Consider the following 16,332-nt stretch of genomic DNA (forward strand, 5'->3'; position numbering starts at 1 on the left):
TACTTTTGATATACAAATTACATAAATAGACAGGCCATTAGTCACTCTCTATATTGTGCACATAGCAACAGTTAAGCATCTCATTTATATGAATAATCTTTTAGAAAATCAGAAAAGGACTAGGAAAAGCACGTTTGGTTTCAAACAGTGATAATGCAGGCTTTATTCCAACTTTCCCTGGTCTGCTGGGTTTACTCTGGATATTAATAACTCAAGGCAGTTCTAAAAACGGAATATACCCAATGTTCTTCATTAAAGCATAGTATACTTCAAAAATTCCTACCTATCTAATGCTTACAGATACAAATGACCCTGTTTACTTGGACTTGTTTGAGATTCAGACTGAAACAGAATGATGAGGCTGCAACATCTCAGTCTCCAGCTGTTGATCAGGAACCTTGTCAGCTAGCTAACTAAACACTGAGGTAACCTTTCTGAAGTCTTTCCATACAGCTTTGCAGAACACCTACATTCTGTCTGCAAAAATGACTATGAGCTTCTAGTTACCTGCCACTTCAACACACCACCGTATTCCCTGGCTAACATCTCTGTTTCAGGTTTGCCACAGTGCTCCAGTGAAGCTCAGTGCAAGGCTGAAAGAACAGTACCTCATTTTCTGCTTGGGAACTCTGCAGCATTCTGGATTTGATATCGAGTTCAATGATTTTAGGGTTTGAGCACGTTCTCCTATGTCCTTACCCCAACCCCTACACACCTAGCCTTGTGATCACATGGGTTACTACCACACACAACCCACTGTCAACTACAAATAGTCCCCATTAGCATCTATTCATTCTCCCAAGCTGACGTTAACTAGTCCTTTATCTGTCCAGCTGTTTTTCTCTCTCTCTTTGGGCTCTACCTCCAACTATCATTTACTCCTCACTCCTCCCTCCACCCAAAATACCTACCTTTTCCTAGCTACCATCATTCTGAAAAAGGGTCACTGGACCCGAAATGTTAACTCTACTTTCTCTTCACAGATGCTGTCAGACCCGCTGAGTCAATTTCTATTTTTGTAACTCAAGACTGGGCATCCATGAGGTGCTGTGGGCCATCAGTCACAGAGGAATTGTACTCCAACATAATCTGCAACCTCATGGCGCGGCATATCCCCCAATCAACCATCACCATCAAGTCACAGGACCAATCCAGGTTCAATGAAGAGTGCAGGAGGGATAAGTCAAGAGTAGCACTAGGCATACCTAAAAAACAGGTCTCAAACTGGTGAAGCTACTATAAAGGACTAATTACATGTCAAATATATAGGCAGTTAGTGATAAGCAAAACCTATGTGATTCTACAAGCAACAGATCAGATTTAAGCCATGCAGTCATACCACAACTAGCTGTGAATGGTGGTGGACAACTAAACAGCTCACTGGAGGGGCCGGCTGGGATGTTTGTGAAGTTGTTTAATTGTCCACCGGCATTCATAGAGTCATACAGCACGGAAACAGACCCTTCGGTCCAACCAGTCCATGCTGAACATAATCCCAAACAAATTAGTCCCACCTGCCTGCTCCTGGCCCACATTCCTCCAAAACTTCCCTGTTCATGTACTAATCTAGGTGTCATTTAAATATTGTGACAGTGCCCACATTCACCACTTCCTCAGGAAATTCATTCCACATGCAATCCACCCTGTGTGTAAAAAATTTGCCCCGCATGTCTTTTTAAATGTCTCTACCTTCACTTTAAAGAAATGGTCCCTAATCTTGAAATCCCCCATCCTAAGAAAAAGGCACCTACCACTAACCTTACCTATACCCCTCATGATTTTATAAATCTCAATACGGTCACCTCTCAATCTCCTATGCTCCAGTGAGAAAAGTCCCAGCCTATCCAGACTTTCTTTATAACTCAAACCTTCCATACCTGGCCATATCCCGGTAAATCTCATTTGAATCCTCTCCAGTTTAATAATATCCTTCCTATAACTGGGTGACCAGAACTGGGCAAGCGGCCTCACGAATGTCCTGTACAGAGTCAACATGACTTCCCAACTCCGGCGTCTGAGCAATAAGGCAAGTGTGCTAAACACCTTTTTAACCACCCTGTCTACATTGACGCAAACTTCAAAGAATTATGTACTTGAACCTCTAGGTGCCTCACTACCTACCCCCTATCATTAATTGTATAAGTCCTGCCCCTGTTTGTTGTACCAAAATGCAATCCCTTGCATTTATCCAGATTGAACTCCATCTGCCATTTCTCAGCCCATTGACCCATGGCCAGATATGGTATGCTGCGTGGCTTAGATCTGCTCTGTTGGCTGTGGAATTGTGTAGTTCTGTCTGTCACTTGCTACTTATACAATTAGACATGAAAGTAATCCTGTTTAGTAGCTGCACAAGGTGGACACCTCAATGTGTATTATAAGGGCAGCCAGAGTGGTAACTCCTGAGAAGTACAGACCATAGTTTCTACATGATCTCTATGATCAACACTTAGGGTTGAGCTTGATTAGAAAAGCTACCTTTGGTAGTCAGGGTTACACAGGACCCAGAAAACACACTGGAACAGTGTATGGTATTCTAAGCAGTTGAAAATATGCCACCATTGGTACATTTGCAACAACAGAAATGGCCACCTAGAGTGTGGCAGAGGTTACACATAATTGCGCAGAATTTGAAGGACAATAGTTAATCATTATTATAGATAGCCGTTTGAAATGGTTGATTAGTTCCTGATGAATTGAACAATTAGCTAAACTCTTACATATGTTGTGTAGTTTGCTGTTTATGGAAACCTAGAGGAATGTGCGTCTGCCAGCAGATTCAGTTTTGTTCAGAAGAGTGTGCAAAAGTCAGGAGAATGAACAGAGGAAAACACACCAGAATTCCACCATATAAACCTACTTTCAATGGAGCGGCACAGCACAAAGTACAAACTGTTAAGTGTGTTCTTGTTAAGGAAATGGTCAGTTCAAATTGGAAGAAACATCAGTTATCATTGCATCATAGACCAGTGAATTTTCTGCTTACTTTTCACAACACTCCTGTTATTACGAATGGCAGAACACCAGCTAAAATATTTCTTCTAAGACAGACTGAAATAAGGTTTTCATTGTTGAAACCAAATTTAGGAGTCATTAGAAGAGAACCAATTAAGGCAGAAAGTAAGTCATGATTGGGGTGCGGAGCAAGAAAGAAGTCTGGAATTAAGCCTGAAGGTTAAAGGTGAAAGATCATCATCAGAAATGATTGAAATGACAACTAAAAAGAGTTGTGAAAGTATGTGTCCTCACATGTATTTGGTCAAGATGTTTGGTAGTAGAGAGTTAAGTTTGTACATAATGCTAATGTTTTATATTCAAGGGTTCATGAAGTATAAGCATGTTTGGAAGAATGAAATGAGTGTGATAATTCTGAGTGTGAGATATTCTGGACATGATATAAGGACCAATAGTTACTCCAATACAATAAATTCCTGAAATCAGTTCAGATCCAAGTCAGACAGACATGACTAAAGTTGATTGTACAATCTAATATTAATTGGGATGGTATTACCTTAATGCAACCTGTGCAGACATATGGCTATGTGTAAAGTTGCCAAACTGATGATGGCCTTCAATTTAACTAACATTATCACTTTGTGTTAACAGCAGCTGCAAAGAAGCTGAAGCTTGACAATAATAATAAAAATGTTACTTTAAAAAAATCAAAAAAAGTGCTGGTACAAATTGTGAACATATAGTCTTTCATTGTAATTCACAGTAATCATATGCTCATTGTTTGAAACACTAATATGCCATAATGAATCACCTACTTTGCTTAAAGTTCACCAGCAACATTTACTCAAAATGGTGCAAATCATACCTGACTGTCTTTTTCTGGGTTGTTCTCCACCCACATTCTCGGGACATGGATTTCAGCCAATAAAATCAGCAACTGGAAACCAGTTCCTAGACAGCTGTTCTGGTCCACTGAGATAACAGCCTTACAATCTGTCCGCTGAAAAATAGATATATGTTGAGAAAACTTGATTCAGCAGGTCAGTTAACTATTCTCAGACACCTAGTAAAGCATAGAGCAGGAAAAATAATTACCTTTATTTTGATGCTGTGTGTTGGAGATGTGATTTCTTTTATTTCAAACGGCATCTCAATGGATAAGTTAAGTGAGAATCCACTTTGAATCAATTAAAAAAGTGTTTAGTAAAATTACAAGCAGCAATTATTTAAAAATGTGATAATTAAAATGTTACAGTCTGTTAAATGAAAGTTATTTTATGTCATCGTATCATCTTTATAGCTAAATCAAAATGACAGCCATTCTATGCTATTGAAAATTCATTTTAGATATAATGATGGAAAATTATAATTCAATTGACTTTGGCCCTGCTTTTGAATCCATTTTGAGGAAGTAGGATTGACACATAAAAACTCTGAAAGTGGTCAGCTAAACTGGTTTTAAACCTTTCATGTCAAACAGGAGCTAAGCACAACTGTGCCATAGTGCTTAAAGCAGCTCCAGATCCTCAGTTTACTGAAGTACTTAGGGAGCCTTAAGGACTCTGCAACTAGATACATGCATTGGCCACATGAATGTGGAAATCAGACAGTATCTTGGATTGCTATTTTGTGACCCTGTCAGGAGAGCATCCATATCTAAGCATCAAATTAAATTTAATTTGATTTTCACTCATGGAAACAGATTACCAGCTAGTAAAGCAGTGGGGGGGAAGGAAGAACTGAGAGTAAAATTCTGGTCTTCATTGCAACATTAATGTTCACTATCCTCAGGATAGGATAAGAAAACATGCGCAGTACTTTGCTTTCCCATTATTTGACAGCTCTGTAGTCTGGCAGTACTACTCAAATGGACTAGATTTAGTGCTCCCCTGCCAGTGGCTTTGACAGAAGGAGCACATAAAATCTGGTAGATGACCTTCCCACTGCCTGGATGACTGTTTCTGATCTGTCTGAAATGTTACAGTGGCGGCAAGGCAGAAATCTTGCCTTAAACTAATTAATTTTGCTCCGAGCATCAAGATGCCACAAGACAGCTGTCAATATCAAGGATGGAGTTCTCACTGACCTTTTAGCTGATGTGGTGAGGGGAATACAGGGACAAAAACTTTACAATTTTTGGTTAGGTCATAGCTGGAATACTGTGTGCAGTTCTGGCCGCCACACTATAGGAAGGATGTGATTGCACTAGAGGAGGTGCAGAGGCAATTCACCAGGATGTTCCCTGGGTTGGACCAGTTTGGCCATGAAGAGAGGCTGGATGGGTTTGGGTTGTTTTCTTCTGAGCAGAGGAAGCAGGAGGGGTTCTGATTCAAGTCTATAAGATCGTGAGAAGCATGGATAGTGTGGATAGGATGGATAGGAAGCAGTTCTTCACCTTAGCTGAAAATTAAATAACAAGGGAACATAATTTTAAGGTGAAGGGCAGGAGCGTAGAGGGGATTTCAGGAAAGAAATGTTTTCACCAAGAGGGTGTTAGGAATCTAGAATGCACTGCCTGGGAGGCAGGAGAGTGGGAAACCTCACAACCTTTAAAAGCATGAATGAGCACTTGAAGTGTCATAGCATTCAAGGCTATGGGCTAAGTGCTGAAAAGTGGGACTAGTATCGATAGATGATGGCTTTTTTCTGTCATTGCACACTCGATGTGCTGAAGAGTGTCATTCTGTACTGTGTGATTCTTTGACCACAAATGTCCCATAGCATCCAGCTCAATACTATCAGCAACATCGAGGTGGTATTAATGGGAACACACCTGAAGCACTGAATGTAAACATGCTCTTTGTGACATCTTGATGTGCTAAATTCTTCAATGAAAATGAGGGCTTAGTTCAATATTGTTCAAATAGACATTAACATGAGAATCATTTTTGATCTACCCAACTTACACTTCCAAACCTCTCATCAGTACTCCAGGAATTAATAGTCTTTATCCTCTTTCCTAATTGGAATTGATCCAATTTATTTTAAAAACCTGCACATGATTCTATTCCGTTATCAAACAATTGTAATTCTTTACATGAGTAAGTATTTGGATGCTGACCGGGGATGTGGACTGGAGGGAGTTTGCTGGAGGATTCACCTTCCTAATTAGTACACAATAGTGGTAGCATTAGAACGTACGGCCACATGGGGTTGCAGAAGGAAATTCACTTGTAGTGAATCTAGTGAACAGCCTCTGGGGCATTCACCGTAGTCATCAGGAATAAAAATTTGAAGCTGACTGACCTGTTGCTGTGATTGTATTGCAATTGTAATTGTAATTTGGCACTTGGAGCATGTGCTGCACTGGAATTCAGATGCAACCCAATTTCTAGGCCAAATTTATCAATTTGTGAACAACTACCATTTTCAGGACTGCTGCTAAGGTTACCAAAATCCTTAAAAACAGACTTACCCAGCTGGTTCCAGTTTCCGCACATCAATTTTTTTCAGAGATTCCTGAAAATAGTTTTTGAAGCTAGATTAGTAACTATCTCCATTTTAAAAAAATGATTTAAAATTGTTTTATATTTTCTACTCTTCATCTCTTTCAGTTTCATCCACACCGTGAACCATGATCAGATGACAGGGAGTAGACGAGACTTCCCCAAAAGTACTGTAAGGAGATAGCCTAGACTCTAACTTTTATGTTTATTTAAAGGCAAGTGTCAGGTGCTGTGTTACAGATGTGATTCGATTGGTCCACCACTAGACTTTAATCAAAACACAATTTATTCTTACAATACAGTTAAAATGCAAAAAAAAATTGGCATAACCTTACCTCTATTGAAATGCTTAACAAAATAATGAATTTAACCACATTCATCAATTGCTCTAAAATTTCAGAATACAACTGCTGTGAAAAGGAGTGTGATTTGCCTTCCCCCAACAGTTCTGAGCTACAAAAGAACTGTCAGAATGGAAATACAGCTCCACATTTCTGAAGAAGTCCTGAACAGTCTCTCGTTTCAGAAATGCGGAACTCCTTTCATGTATAAGGATGACAATAATCTGCATCGCATGGATAACGATGTGTTCTTGTGCCATACCTTAAAACAATGGGGAGAATTTAAACTAGTGGGAGAAGAAAATCTTAGATAATATAAAAACAAAATATGCACCTCAACACTGAGGAGAGAAACAGCTAATGTTTGAGGTTGATGACCTTGTGTCGAGCTTGAAAAAAATCAAAGATGTAATGGATTTTAAACAAGTACAGAGACAAGGAAATGGAGAGTTAGGAGAAAAGAGCAGAAGTAAGGTCAATGACTGGGTGGAACACAGGAGAAATTAAATGGTAAATGGGACAATAGTGCAAGGTACAAACGAATTGATACTGGGACAAGCAAAGGATCAAAAGCTGGGCTCAGCATAAGTGTAATTAAACATTAGAGAATCATCACCAACAGCTGCTTCTGAAAATAAGATTGGAGAAGAGATTATGAGCTGAAATTATTCAATCCAGTCTTAAGTTCAGAAGATTGTAAAATAGCTGATTGAAAGATAATGTGCCATTCCTATAGCTCATGGTGAGTGTGGTGATACTATGTCTTTAAGAGGTGTATTTTGTCCTAGTTGTTTTTGAAGAGAGGTTTTGAGCCATAGGTGACGAATTGCCTCTTCCAAGTCAATAAATTAAACAGCTTGTGAGACCTTGGAGTTTTGTTTTCAATTAGAACAATAGAAGCAGCATGAATGGGTGGAGTCAGGCTCCTATAGAACCAGAATTTTAGTTTAGCTTTCAGCAGTTGTAGGGATTTTGAAGTTGGTTGTGGAAGCTGTCATACCTCTCTCTTTACCAGAATTTTCTCTTGGTCTTCTTTCCTCCTAGACTAGAGAAACATTGCATGTGAGACAATCTATTTTACAGAATTTGCCGTTGCCAAAGGTGTGCTTATGGGATGTTACTATATTACAACAGTTGCTACTTAGTTGTTAAATAATCTATTATTCTGTTTAAGTTTTCCAATACAGTTAATGTTATACTAACTCTTCTTTCGTTTGTTTGTATTTTAACTATAGGATAAGAATAAAGTGTGTTTTGCTTTAAGCCGAGTAGTGTAGCCAATCGAATTACATCTAGAACACAACACCTTACACATGGCTTTAAATAAGATAAAAGGTAGGCTATATCTGATATATCTGAAGGAGGTTTGGTCTGGTCCATAACATGAGCTTCAGTGTAACAGTTTAGGAAGGAAAGGAAGAAAATTCAACTTTTGAAAAGAAAAGTGCTGCATTTATACAGTGCCTTTCAAAAATACTGGATGCTTCAAAATGCTTTATAGTCAATGAGGTTCTTCTGAAGTGTAGTATTGTGGGAAATGCAACAGCCAATTTATATGTACCATATTCCCACATACAGCAGTGTGGACAGATGGCCTGCTTTTTTTTAATGATGCTGATTTGATCAGCATTCCACGGATAATTCCCTTGGCCTTCTTTGAAATACTGCTACAGAATATTTTATATTCACCCAAGCATGCAGTATGGACTAGGTTCAAAACCGCAGACAAAAGATGCCATCTCCAACAGTCTAAAACTCCTACTGCACAGATATGTCTGTGTAGATAGTTGTGTAAAAACACAGGAGTGAGACTTGAACCTGGGAGCTTGTAGTGTAGAGGTGAGACTGTTACCAAGTAAGCCATTGCTGACATGTTGGGAGTGGGTCAGAGAATTAATATAGCAAGCACTAGAAGCTTAGAGAAACCTTTGAAGACTGAATGGAGGTGATCTGTACAGTGGACACTCAATCTGTGTTTGGTACTCCCACGTAAACAGGACTGCATTATGAGCAATGAATAAAATATATTAAATTAGAAGTAGCACAATTAAAACACTGTTTTGCCTGGAAGGATGATTGGGGGCCGGCATGACACAAAAGGAAGTAAAAAGCAGGTGTTGCATCTCCTGTGGTTGCATAACAAAGGGAGCATGAGGGGTTTTGTGGTATGGTGGTAGTGTCCCTATTTCTGAGCCAGAGGGAAATTGCATTTGCTCTAGAGTAGTAACATCTCTGAACAGGTTGATTTTAAAAAAAGGTTTATAATAGGTACTAAGGTTGATTAAGAAGTAGGATTAGAGATTCGCAGATGTAGCGATCTCTTTGCAATGCTGGAAGTGGTGGGGAGGGGGGAGAAGATGCATTTAGCAGTGTTTAGCAAGAATAGGAACTTAAAGAAGTAAGTGCAAGTAAAGGAATTGTATTGGAGAAATTAATGGGACTAAATGGCAACAAATCCCCTAGAGGTGACAACCTGTATCCTAAGATCTTAAACAAAGTAGCTGAAGACATAGTGGAAGCATTGGTTTAATATTCCAGAATCTTTACATTCTAGAACAGTTTCTAAGGGTTGGAAGATAGTAAACATAACCTTCCCATTTAAGAAAGGAGGAATGAAAGTTGCTCCTTAGAAAATTCAAAAGTAAAACAAAACTGGGAAAATAAAACAAGTAGCACAATTTGGATAGAAGTTATTAAAGTTTCTCTATATAGGTCTTATATCGACTACACTTTCCTGAATCACAATATATACAAAATAGGTGAACAGTAATAATTACTAGTTTTCACTGGAAAGTAAATAATAGTCTTTTTTTTAAATGGGAGAAAGAAGATGTCAATGCTTTGAACTGCACTTGGATTCAAACATTAGATTTCACCTTTTGAGTGACAGAACTGAAGTACTGTACACTCAGAAGCAGAAGGTAACATTGTTACAACTAGAAGCCACAATCTGCAAAATTAGTTCTATATGACAGATCTGCCAAAATAAATTATTAAAAACTGAACCTGAGTTTTTTCTTGCAATGCTTTGTCCCGTTGTTGAGATGTCAGACTTCCAGACAATAGAAATGAAATGTATTCACGATCAACTGAGAGTTCAGTGATATAGGTGATTTTAATGATGACACTGGTATTTGCAGGTAGATTGCCAACACTAATGGTAAAGACATCCTGAAACATTAAGTATAAAGTAGATTATGTAGACAGATTAAAAAAAAATGGAAAAAGCTCTTAACACATCAGGAGATTGAGAAAGTGCGCAAGAAGATGTTAATGCATGTCACAATATATTTAAATAAATTAATGACAATTTGGAGCTTTCAGTGTTCTCCAATGAATCACAGATAATTTACCAATTCATTTTACTTTCCTAATATACTATATTTTGTTAAGTTAAAAAAAAAATGCAGAGCACTATTTTAATGGATTTAGTGGATTGTGCTATACTGTGAGAGAGAACAACATTACTTGTTCTGACAGCACAGAACAAACAGTTTTAATGGTTAGGAGTTCAGTAGTAGCATCATGAAAGATTCTGCTATTTAGTTTCACTAATCATGCCAGATTCTAAGTTACAAGTTTCCATCATTAGATTACAAATAAGCAAATTGAAAATGTTTGTAATAATATTCAGAATTAGAAATTTCAAGCAACAGACCATGAAACTTCAATTTTCTTGTTGGCAACAGAGATTATATTTTCCAGCTGACAGAGAACAATGCTCGCTCCAAAGCAGAATGAGCATAGAGAGAATTGGCAGGTGGAGGATTTGGTTGAATCTGTTAATGTGATCTTAATGTGATCTTCAAATTAACACTGAAGAGAACCTAAGACGTTTGTGAAAAAAGGCATGAAATATATTGTAAAATGATATGCTATGATGATGTATATTAACAAATTACAATTTTTCAGATTCATTCTACTATATGCTCCAGCTTTACCAGGGCTCGCTCCTTGCTTCACCACATTCAGTATCACATGTTCACACTGACAATTGATTCTAAAATAGGTGACCTTTTCGGGTTCTGACTCACTCTCTTTACATGCAATTTTTTCTTGTAAAAACTGAAGAAAAACTAAGTCATGAAAAACAAAGAGAGGTGACAACCAATTGGTAGCCCTGCATTGTGTTAGTAAGTTAATGTGTATACTCGATGTTGACTTGCCTTACCGTGGCAGACTTCAATAAGCTATAAAACATTTATCATTTAATTTCAAATTCTCTGGATTTTAAAACTTCAATAACTCTGGTAGCAATTTATAACATAGCTTGTGAGACATAGTCTCTTTGCCAAAGAAGACAACATTCCTTTGGTGACAGAGATAGCAAGAATCACAGATGCCTGAGTGCGAGATAACACAATGTGGAGCTGGAGGAACAAAGCAGGCCAGGCAGCATCAGAGGAGCCCACCCCCGGCCTCATCCCATGTCCATCTCTCCCCCTCATCCTCACCTCCTTGACCTGATACAACCTTTCCATCTTCTCTCCCACCTCTCTGACCAAACTCCACCACTCCCTACCTGCACTCACCTATCACCATCCCACCTACCCTCCTCTCTCTATTTACTTCTGAGCTCCCTTCCTCCTCCCCATTTCTGAAGAAGGGTCCCGACTCGAAACGTCGGCTTTCCTGCTCCTCTGATGCTGCCTGGCCTGCTGTGTTCCTCCAGCTCCACACTGTGTTATCCCCTTGGTGACATTTCTCTACAAGCACCTTTAATTTTTGCGTTAGAAATTAGAAGTGAATTGCCAGCTATTTCTCCCTGAGAACTCTTAATTTGAAACATCATGCTGTATACCTCTATGACTCTATGAATCATACTTAAATCTCTTCATGGCCTTCCCTTTCCAATCTCTGGAACCTTCCTTGGCACAACAATCCCACTCCCATCTGCTACCAATTCTTCACTCTTTTGATTCTGGCCTGATATGCACCATTATTCTAATCAGCCGATGCCCTCTGCATCTTGAGCTTATGTTTTGGAATTTCTTTCCTAAACCTGTCCCCAGGTCTTCCTGACACCAATTTCTTTGACTAAACCTTTTATCACCTTCTCCATTATTGTTTAAATTTGTTGAAAGAATGCACATTTCATTGAAGTATTTCACAACACACTCATCAGGACATTCTTATGAGGAGCAATATAAAGGAAAAAACAACATATGCAACAGCTGGATGATGACTGACAGTTAACAGCCAAGTTTTGTTTAAACTTAAACCAGGCAGGTTGAATTGTCCTGAGGAATGTACCACAGAATGGCTGTCGCCTATTTAGTCGAATTAAAGTAAGCACAATGTATGTACATGTTCTTTTGGCTGTAAAAAACAGGGCCCTGTGTTGTAATATATGTAGCTTCCAGTATGTGCATGCATGTTACCCAACAAGCCCAACCGACAATCTTCTACTGATTGTCAGCACAGTTCTTAACATGCATGGGATTATTTTGGAATTAGCGTCACATTGGTACTGAAATTCATATACCACATTGCGTGAAGTTTAGGAGATTGGCATCTGGATTTTGGGGATCTCCATTTGTGGATGCAGGTACAGGTTTTGATGGGAAAAATTGCTTCTTAGCTCCCTTCAAAACAGGCTCCTCTCAAAGTGATAATAGGCGTGTTGGGACAATGGGACTGGAATAACAGCTCTAGCTTCTCCAATACTAGTTCCATCCTGTCCGCTCTTGCATTTCCACCAATCAGATTCTGGCTGTTGAACAGCAGCAAAATAGGAGGGTAGATCTCTACCTAGATCTCGGGATTAATAGTCTAGCGATAATACAACTAGGCCTCCCCTCAGTTACTTCATCAGTAACCAACTCTTCACTAGAAGTGAAGACGTTTACGGATCAATACACTGTGTTGTACCATTTGCAATTCCTCATTTATTTAAGCAGTCTGTATCCATGTACAGGAAGGCATTGACAACATTCAGGCTTGAATTGGCAACTGCTAAGTAGTTTTCACACTATCCAAGTGCCAGATAATGACTCTCTCCAACACGACAGAATCCAAGTCCCCTATATTGACATTGCTGGGTTCCCTGGCATTAGCACCAACATCTTTGGCATTACTATTGTCTATAAACTTAACTAGAAGCTGTGACTACAATGGCAGTAAGAACCTGGGAATTCTGCTGAGGAGCATTCAACTTATGACTCCCCAAAGCCTCGCCATCATCAAAACTGCACAAATCAGGAGCATGATGGAATCTCTCTGCTTGCCTGGATGAGTGCAGCTCCACATTATTCAAGAAGCTGAACTTCATCCAGGACAACCTTGGTGCCCACTTGATTGGCACTTCATTCACAACCTTAAATATTCACTTCCTCACCAATGGTAGTACTATATACCATATAAAAGACATGCTATTGTGACTTTCCAAGGCTGCTCCAAACAGAACCTTCCAAAACCACAATCTTTACCACTGAGAAGATCAAAAGCAGCAGGTACATGGGAACACCATCATCTTCAAGTTCCCCTGCAAGTCATTTGCTTTGCTGACTTGGACGAAGGTTGCCACTTCTTCACTGTCACTTGGGTCAAATCCTGGAATTAACTTCTTAACAGCACCTCAGAGTGTACCATAATGCCAATCAAGTGGGCACCAAGGTTGTCCTGGATGAATTCAGCTTCTCAAATAATGTTGGAGTTGCACTCATCTAGGCAAACGGAGAGATTCCATCATGCTCCTGATTTGTGCAGTTTTGATGATGGCTAGGCTTTGGGGAGTCATAAGGTAAATGCAGAGATTAAAAATCGCTGGTCTTGCCAGTGACCTTGAGTACAGGAGTTGGGAGGTCATGTACAGGACATTGGTTAGGACACTATTGGAATACTGCGTGCAATTCTGGTCTCCCTGCTACAGGAAGGATATTCTGAAACCTGAAAGGGTTCAGAAAAGATTTACAAGGATGTTGCAGGGACTATAGGGACAGGCTGAATAGGCTATGGCTTTTCTCCCTGGAGAATCAGAGGCTGAGGGGTGGGGGAGTCAAAAATTAGAGGGCACAGGTTTAAGGTGAGAGGGGAAAGATTTAAAAGGGACCTAAGAGGCTACTTTTTCATGCAAAGGGCGGTGCATGTTTGGGATGAGCTGCCAGAGAAAGTGGTGGAGGCTGGTACAATTACAGCATTTAAAAGGTATCCGAATGGGTGTATGAATAGGAAGGAATAGGAAGGTAATGGGCCAAATGTTGGCGAGTGGGACTAGACTAATTTAGGATATCTGGTCGGCATGGACGAGTTGGACCAAAGGGTCTGTTTCCGTGCTGTATATATCTATGATTCTATGATGTACATCTGTTAATGTCAGGTTAATCATATTTATTTAAGAGAAATAGGTGCTGGCTATTAATTGTCCGTGCTCATATAAAAAGGGAAGAGCTCTTGTGCCATACAGGCAGTGTCTCTACATCCGCTTTAGAAGGCAAGGTTCAAGTCCCACCCGCTCCAGTGGTGTGTAATAACATCATCAAACAGTTTGATTTAAAAAATAAAGCATATACAGAAGGACAGCTATAATGCTGTGTGCAGGATGAAAGGGGTAAAATTGAGGAAGTCAACAAACTCTGCAAAACTCTGTAAAAGATACAAGTGTCTTGTTTCAATCTCACCAGCTGGTTTGAATATGATTAACATTGGTAACACAGGATATTTGCATAAAGATGGAGACTGGAAGACAGAAGATTTTAATTGGAATTAGTTTGGACAAGAATAGCTAAAACCAAGTGGATGATTTCCCATTCATGTTTAGTGAAGCTGAACCTAATGATCAAAGGAAAATGAACAGATACGTAGAAAATGAATTACATTCTTACCAAAGAGAAAACCAATAATGGCCTGGCACTGTCAATTCTTATTAAAAACAGAGAAGGCGCAGAGTAATTTCGGAGTGGGACTTGTCAATTAGACACTGAGAAAGATCTGGCTAATAAGTTAACATTTATAGATAAAATTTATAATAAAGATGATCAATTAAGTGGTAGGAAGCATGGGCAGATTTCAATAAATTTAGAAAATAACAGTTAATCCTTAGAAAAATATTTAATGAATTTTAACAGACTATACTCAAAATTGTAAAAATTCTACATGGAGAATCTTAATTCAGAACATGTCCTTGAAGTGTTGAAGTGTGTTAAGGTTGTCCATCCATACGGATGGACTTCAAGTATTAACTGGAGTTAGACTTTTAGAAACAAACACAGATGTTGGAAGCCTTAAAAAAATCCTGTGAAAATATTTATTTTCTGCAGTTTTCATGGCTCAGATGTGACATTTAGCAGTATCATAAGAAGTGGAAGATTTAATAGTAGAGGCATTCAAGACCATCCATTTTTGGGGCACAAGCATCAACATGAAAGAAGGATTATAACCAAAAGGAGTAATGATAGACACATGTTTGAAAGCTGTGACAGACAACAGGAATGAGCGCCAGCAATGTCCAGGAATACTCAACAGGTGAACTAGATGCAATGACAAATATCATTATGCAATCATTTGTTCTAAATGGAATAACAAGATTTTTGAAATGAATCAAAACTGGATTTAAACACAAAACAAAATTCCTCCTTAATACAAAATATGTGAGAGCTTTTTTTCACAATAAAAAATGGCACAATAATAATTTTGAGTGTGTCTGGAATTGATGTATGTAATTATGGAGAAAATAGATAATCTCTTTGCAATGGAGGAACAACACACCCCTGGCTACCCAACAGGATTCTTACATAATCGTAGTTGTTTCATGTACTATAATAGGCAGAAAACTATAATAGAATAGAACTACTAATTAACTTTTTTTTTGCTGTCTGTAGAGCCTTGTATCAAATCAAATTATGGATTACATCCCAAATGAAGTCAGAAAATCATAAAAATTAGAACAAATGTCTTTCACCTCCATGTTCAGAAACAGGTAAAATGATGGTTAAAACTTACAGCAGCAGCTTGATCCATTAGATAGGCCCCATGACCTTCTCTAATGGCCTGTCTGTACTCATGATGTGCTTGACTTTTCTCTTTTACCTACAGGTATAAAAATGTATATATTGGTTATTATACTAGATCAAAACAGATTTTATTTTAAATAACAGTGAACACTTGAACCAATGCAATTTTACAGTGATCAGATACTCAGAACACAAGAAATAGGAGCCCAGAAGTCTAAGTGAATCTGAAGACATGCAAATTGTATGGTAGGATATAAATCAAACAGATTAACTACTGAGAAACCTTTAGAAATAACTTTATTCCAGACTTGAAACAGTGAGGAGCTTTCCCTTATTTACCTGGCCAATTATGTGCTTTTTATTAAAGAAAGCCTCAAATCCACAGACAGCTGCTGTATCATCCAAAGGAAATACATACTTAGCTTCTATAGGAAATGTATTGTTGTTCGTGTAGGATTGGAAAACCACAACCTAAAAGACAAAATAAGATATTTACTCAGAGATAGTAGGAACTGCAGATGCTGGTGAATCCGAGACAACAAGGTGCAGGGCTGGATGAACACAGCAGGCCAAGCAGCATCATAGGAGCAGAGAGGCTGACGTTTCGGGCCTAGACCCTTCATCAGTAAAGGGTGAGGG

General features: G+C 38.8%; 1 protein-coding gene across 1 annotated transcript in view; it reads right to left on the bottom strand.

Annotated features, from left to right (window-relative positions):
• Positions 1–16,332, bottom strand: part of parp4 (poly (ADP-ribose) polymerase family, member 4) — a 130,932-nt gene that overhangs the window by 64,445 nt on the left and 50,155 nt on the right. Inside the window, exons 16-21 of the mRNA XM_048598301.1 lie at positions 16,033–16,164; positions 15,683–15,769; positions 9,749–9,913; positions 6,371–6,414; positions 4,051–4,132; positions 3,821–3,955 (exon numbers count right to left, since the gene is read on the bottom strand). Of these exons, the coding sequence (XP_048454258.1) occupies positions 3,821–3,955; positions 4,051–4,132; positions 6,371–6,414; positions 9,749–9,913; positions 15,683–15,769; positions 16,033–16,164 (645 nt within the window). The remainder of the gene's footprint in view (positions 1–3,820; positions 3,956–4,050; positions 4,133–6,370; positions 6,415–9,748; positions 9,914–15,682; positions 15,770–16,032; positions 16,165–16,332) is intronic.

Source organism: Rhincodon typus, chromosome 6, assembly GCF_021869965.1.
Source record: "Rhincodon typus isolate 14 chromosome 6, sRhiTyp1.1, whole genome shotgun sequence".
Classification (NCBI taxonomy): domain Eukaryota; kingdom Metazoa; phylum Chordata; class Chondrichthyes; order Orectolobiformes; family Rhincodontidae; genus Rhincodon; species Rhincodon typus.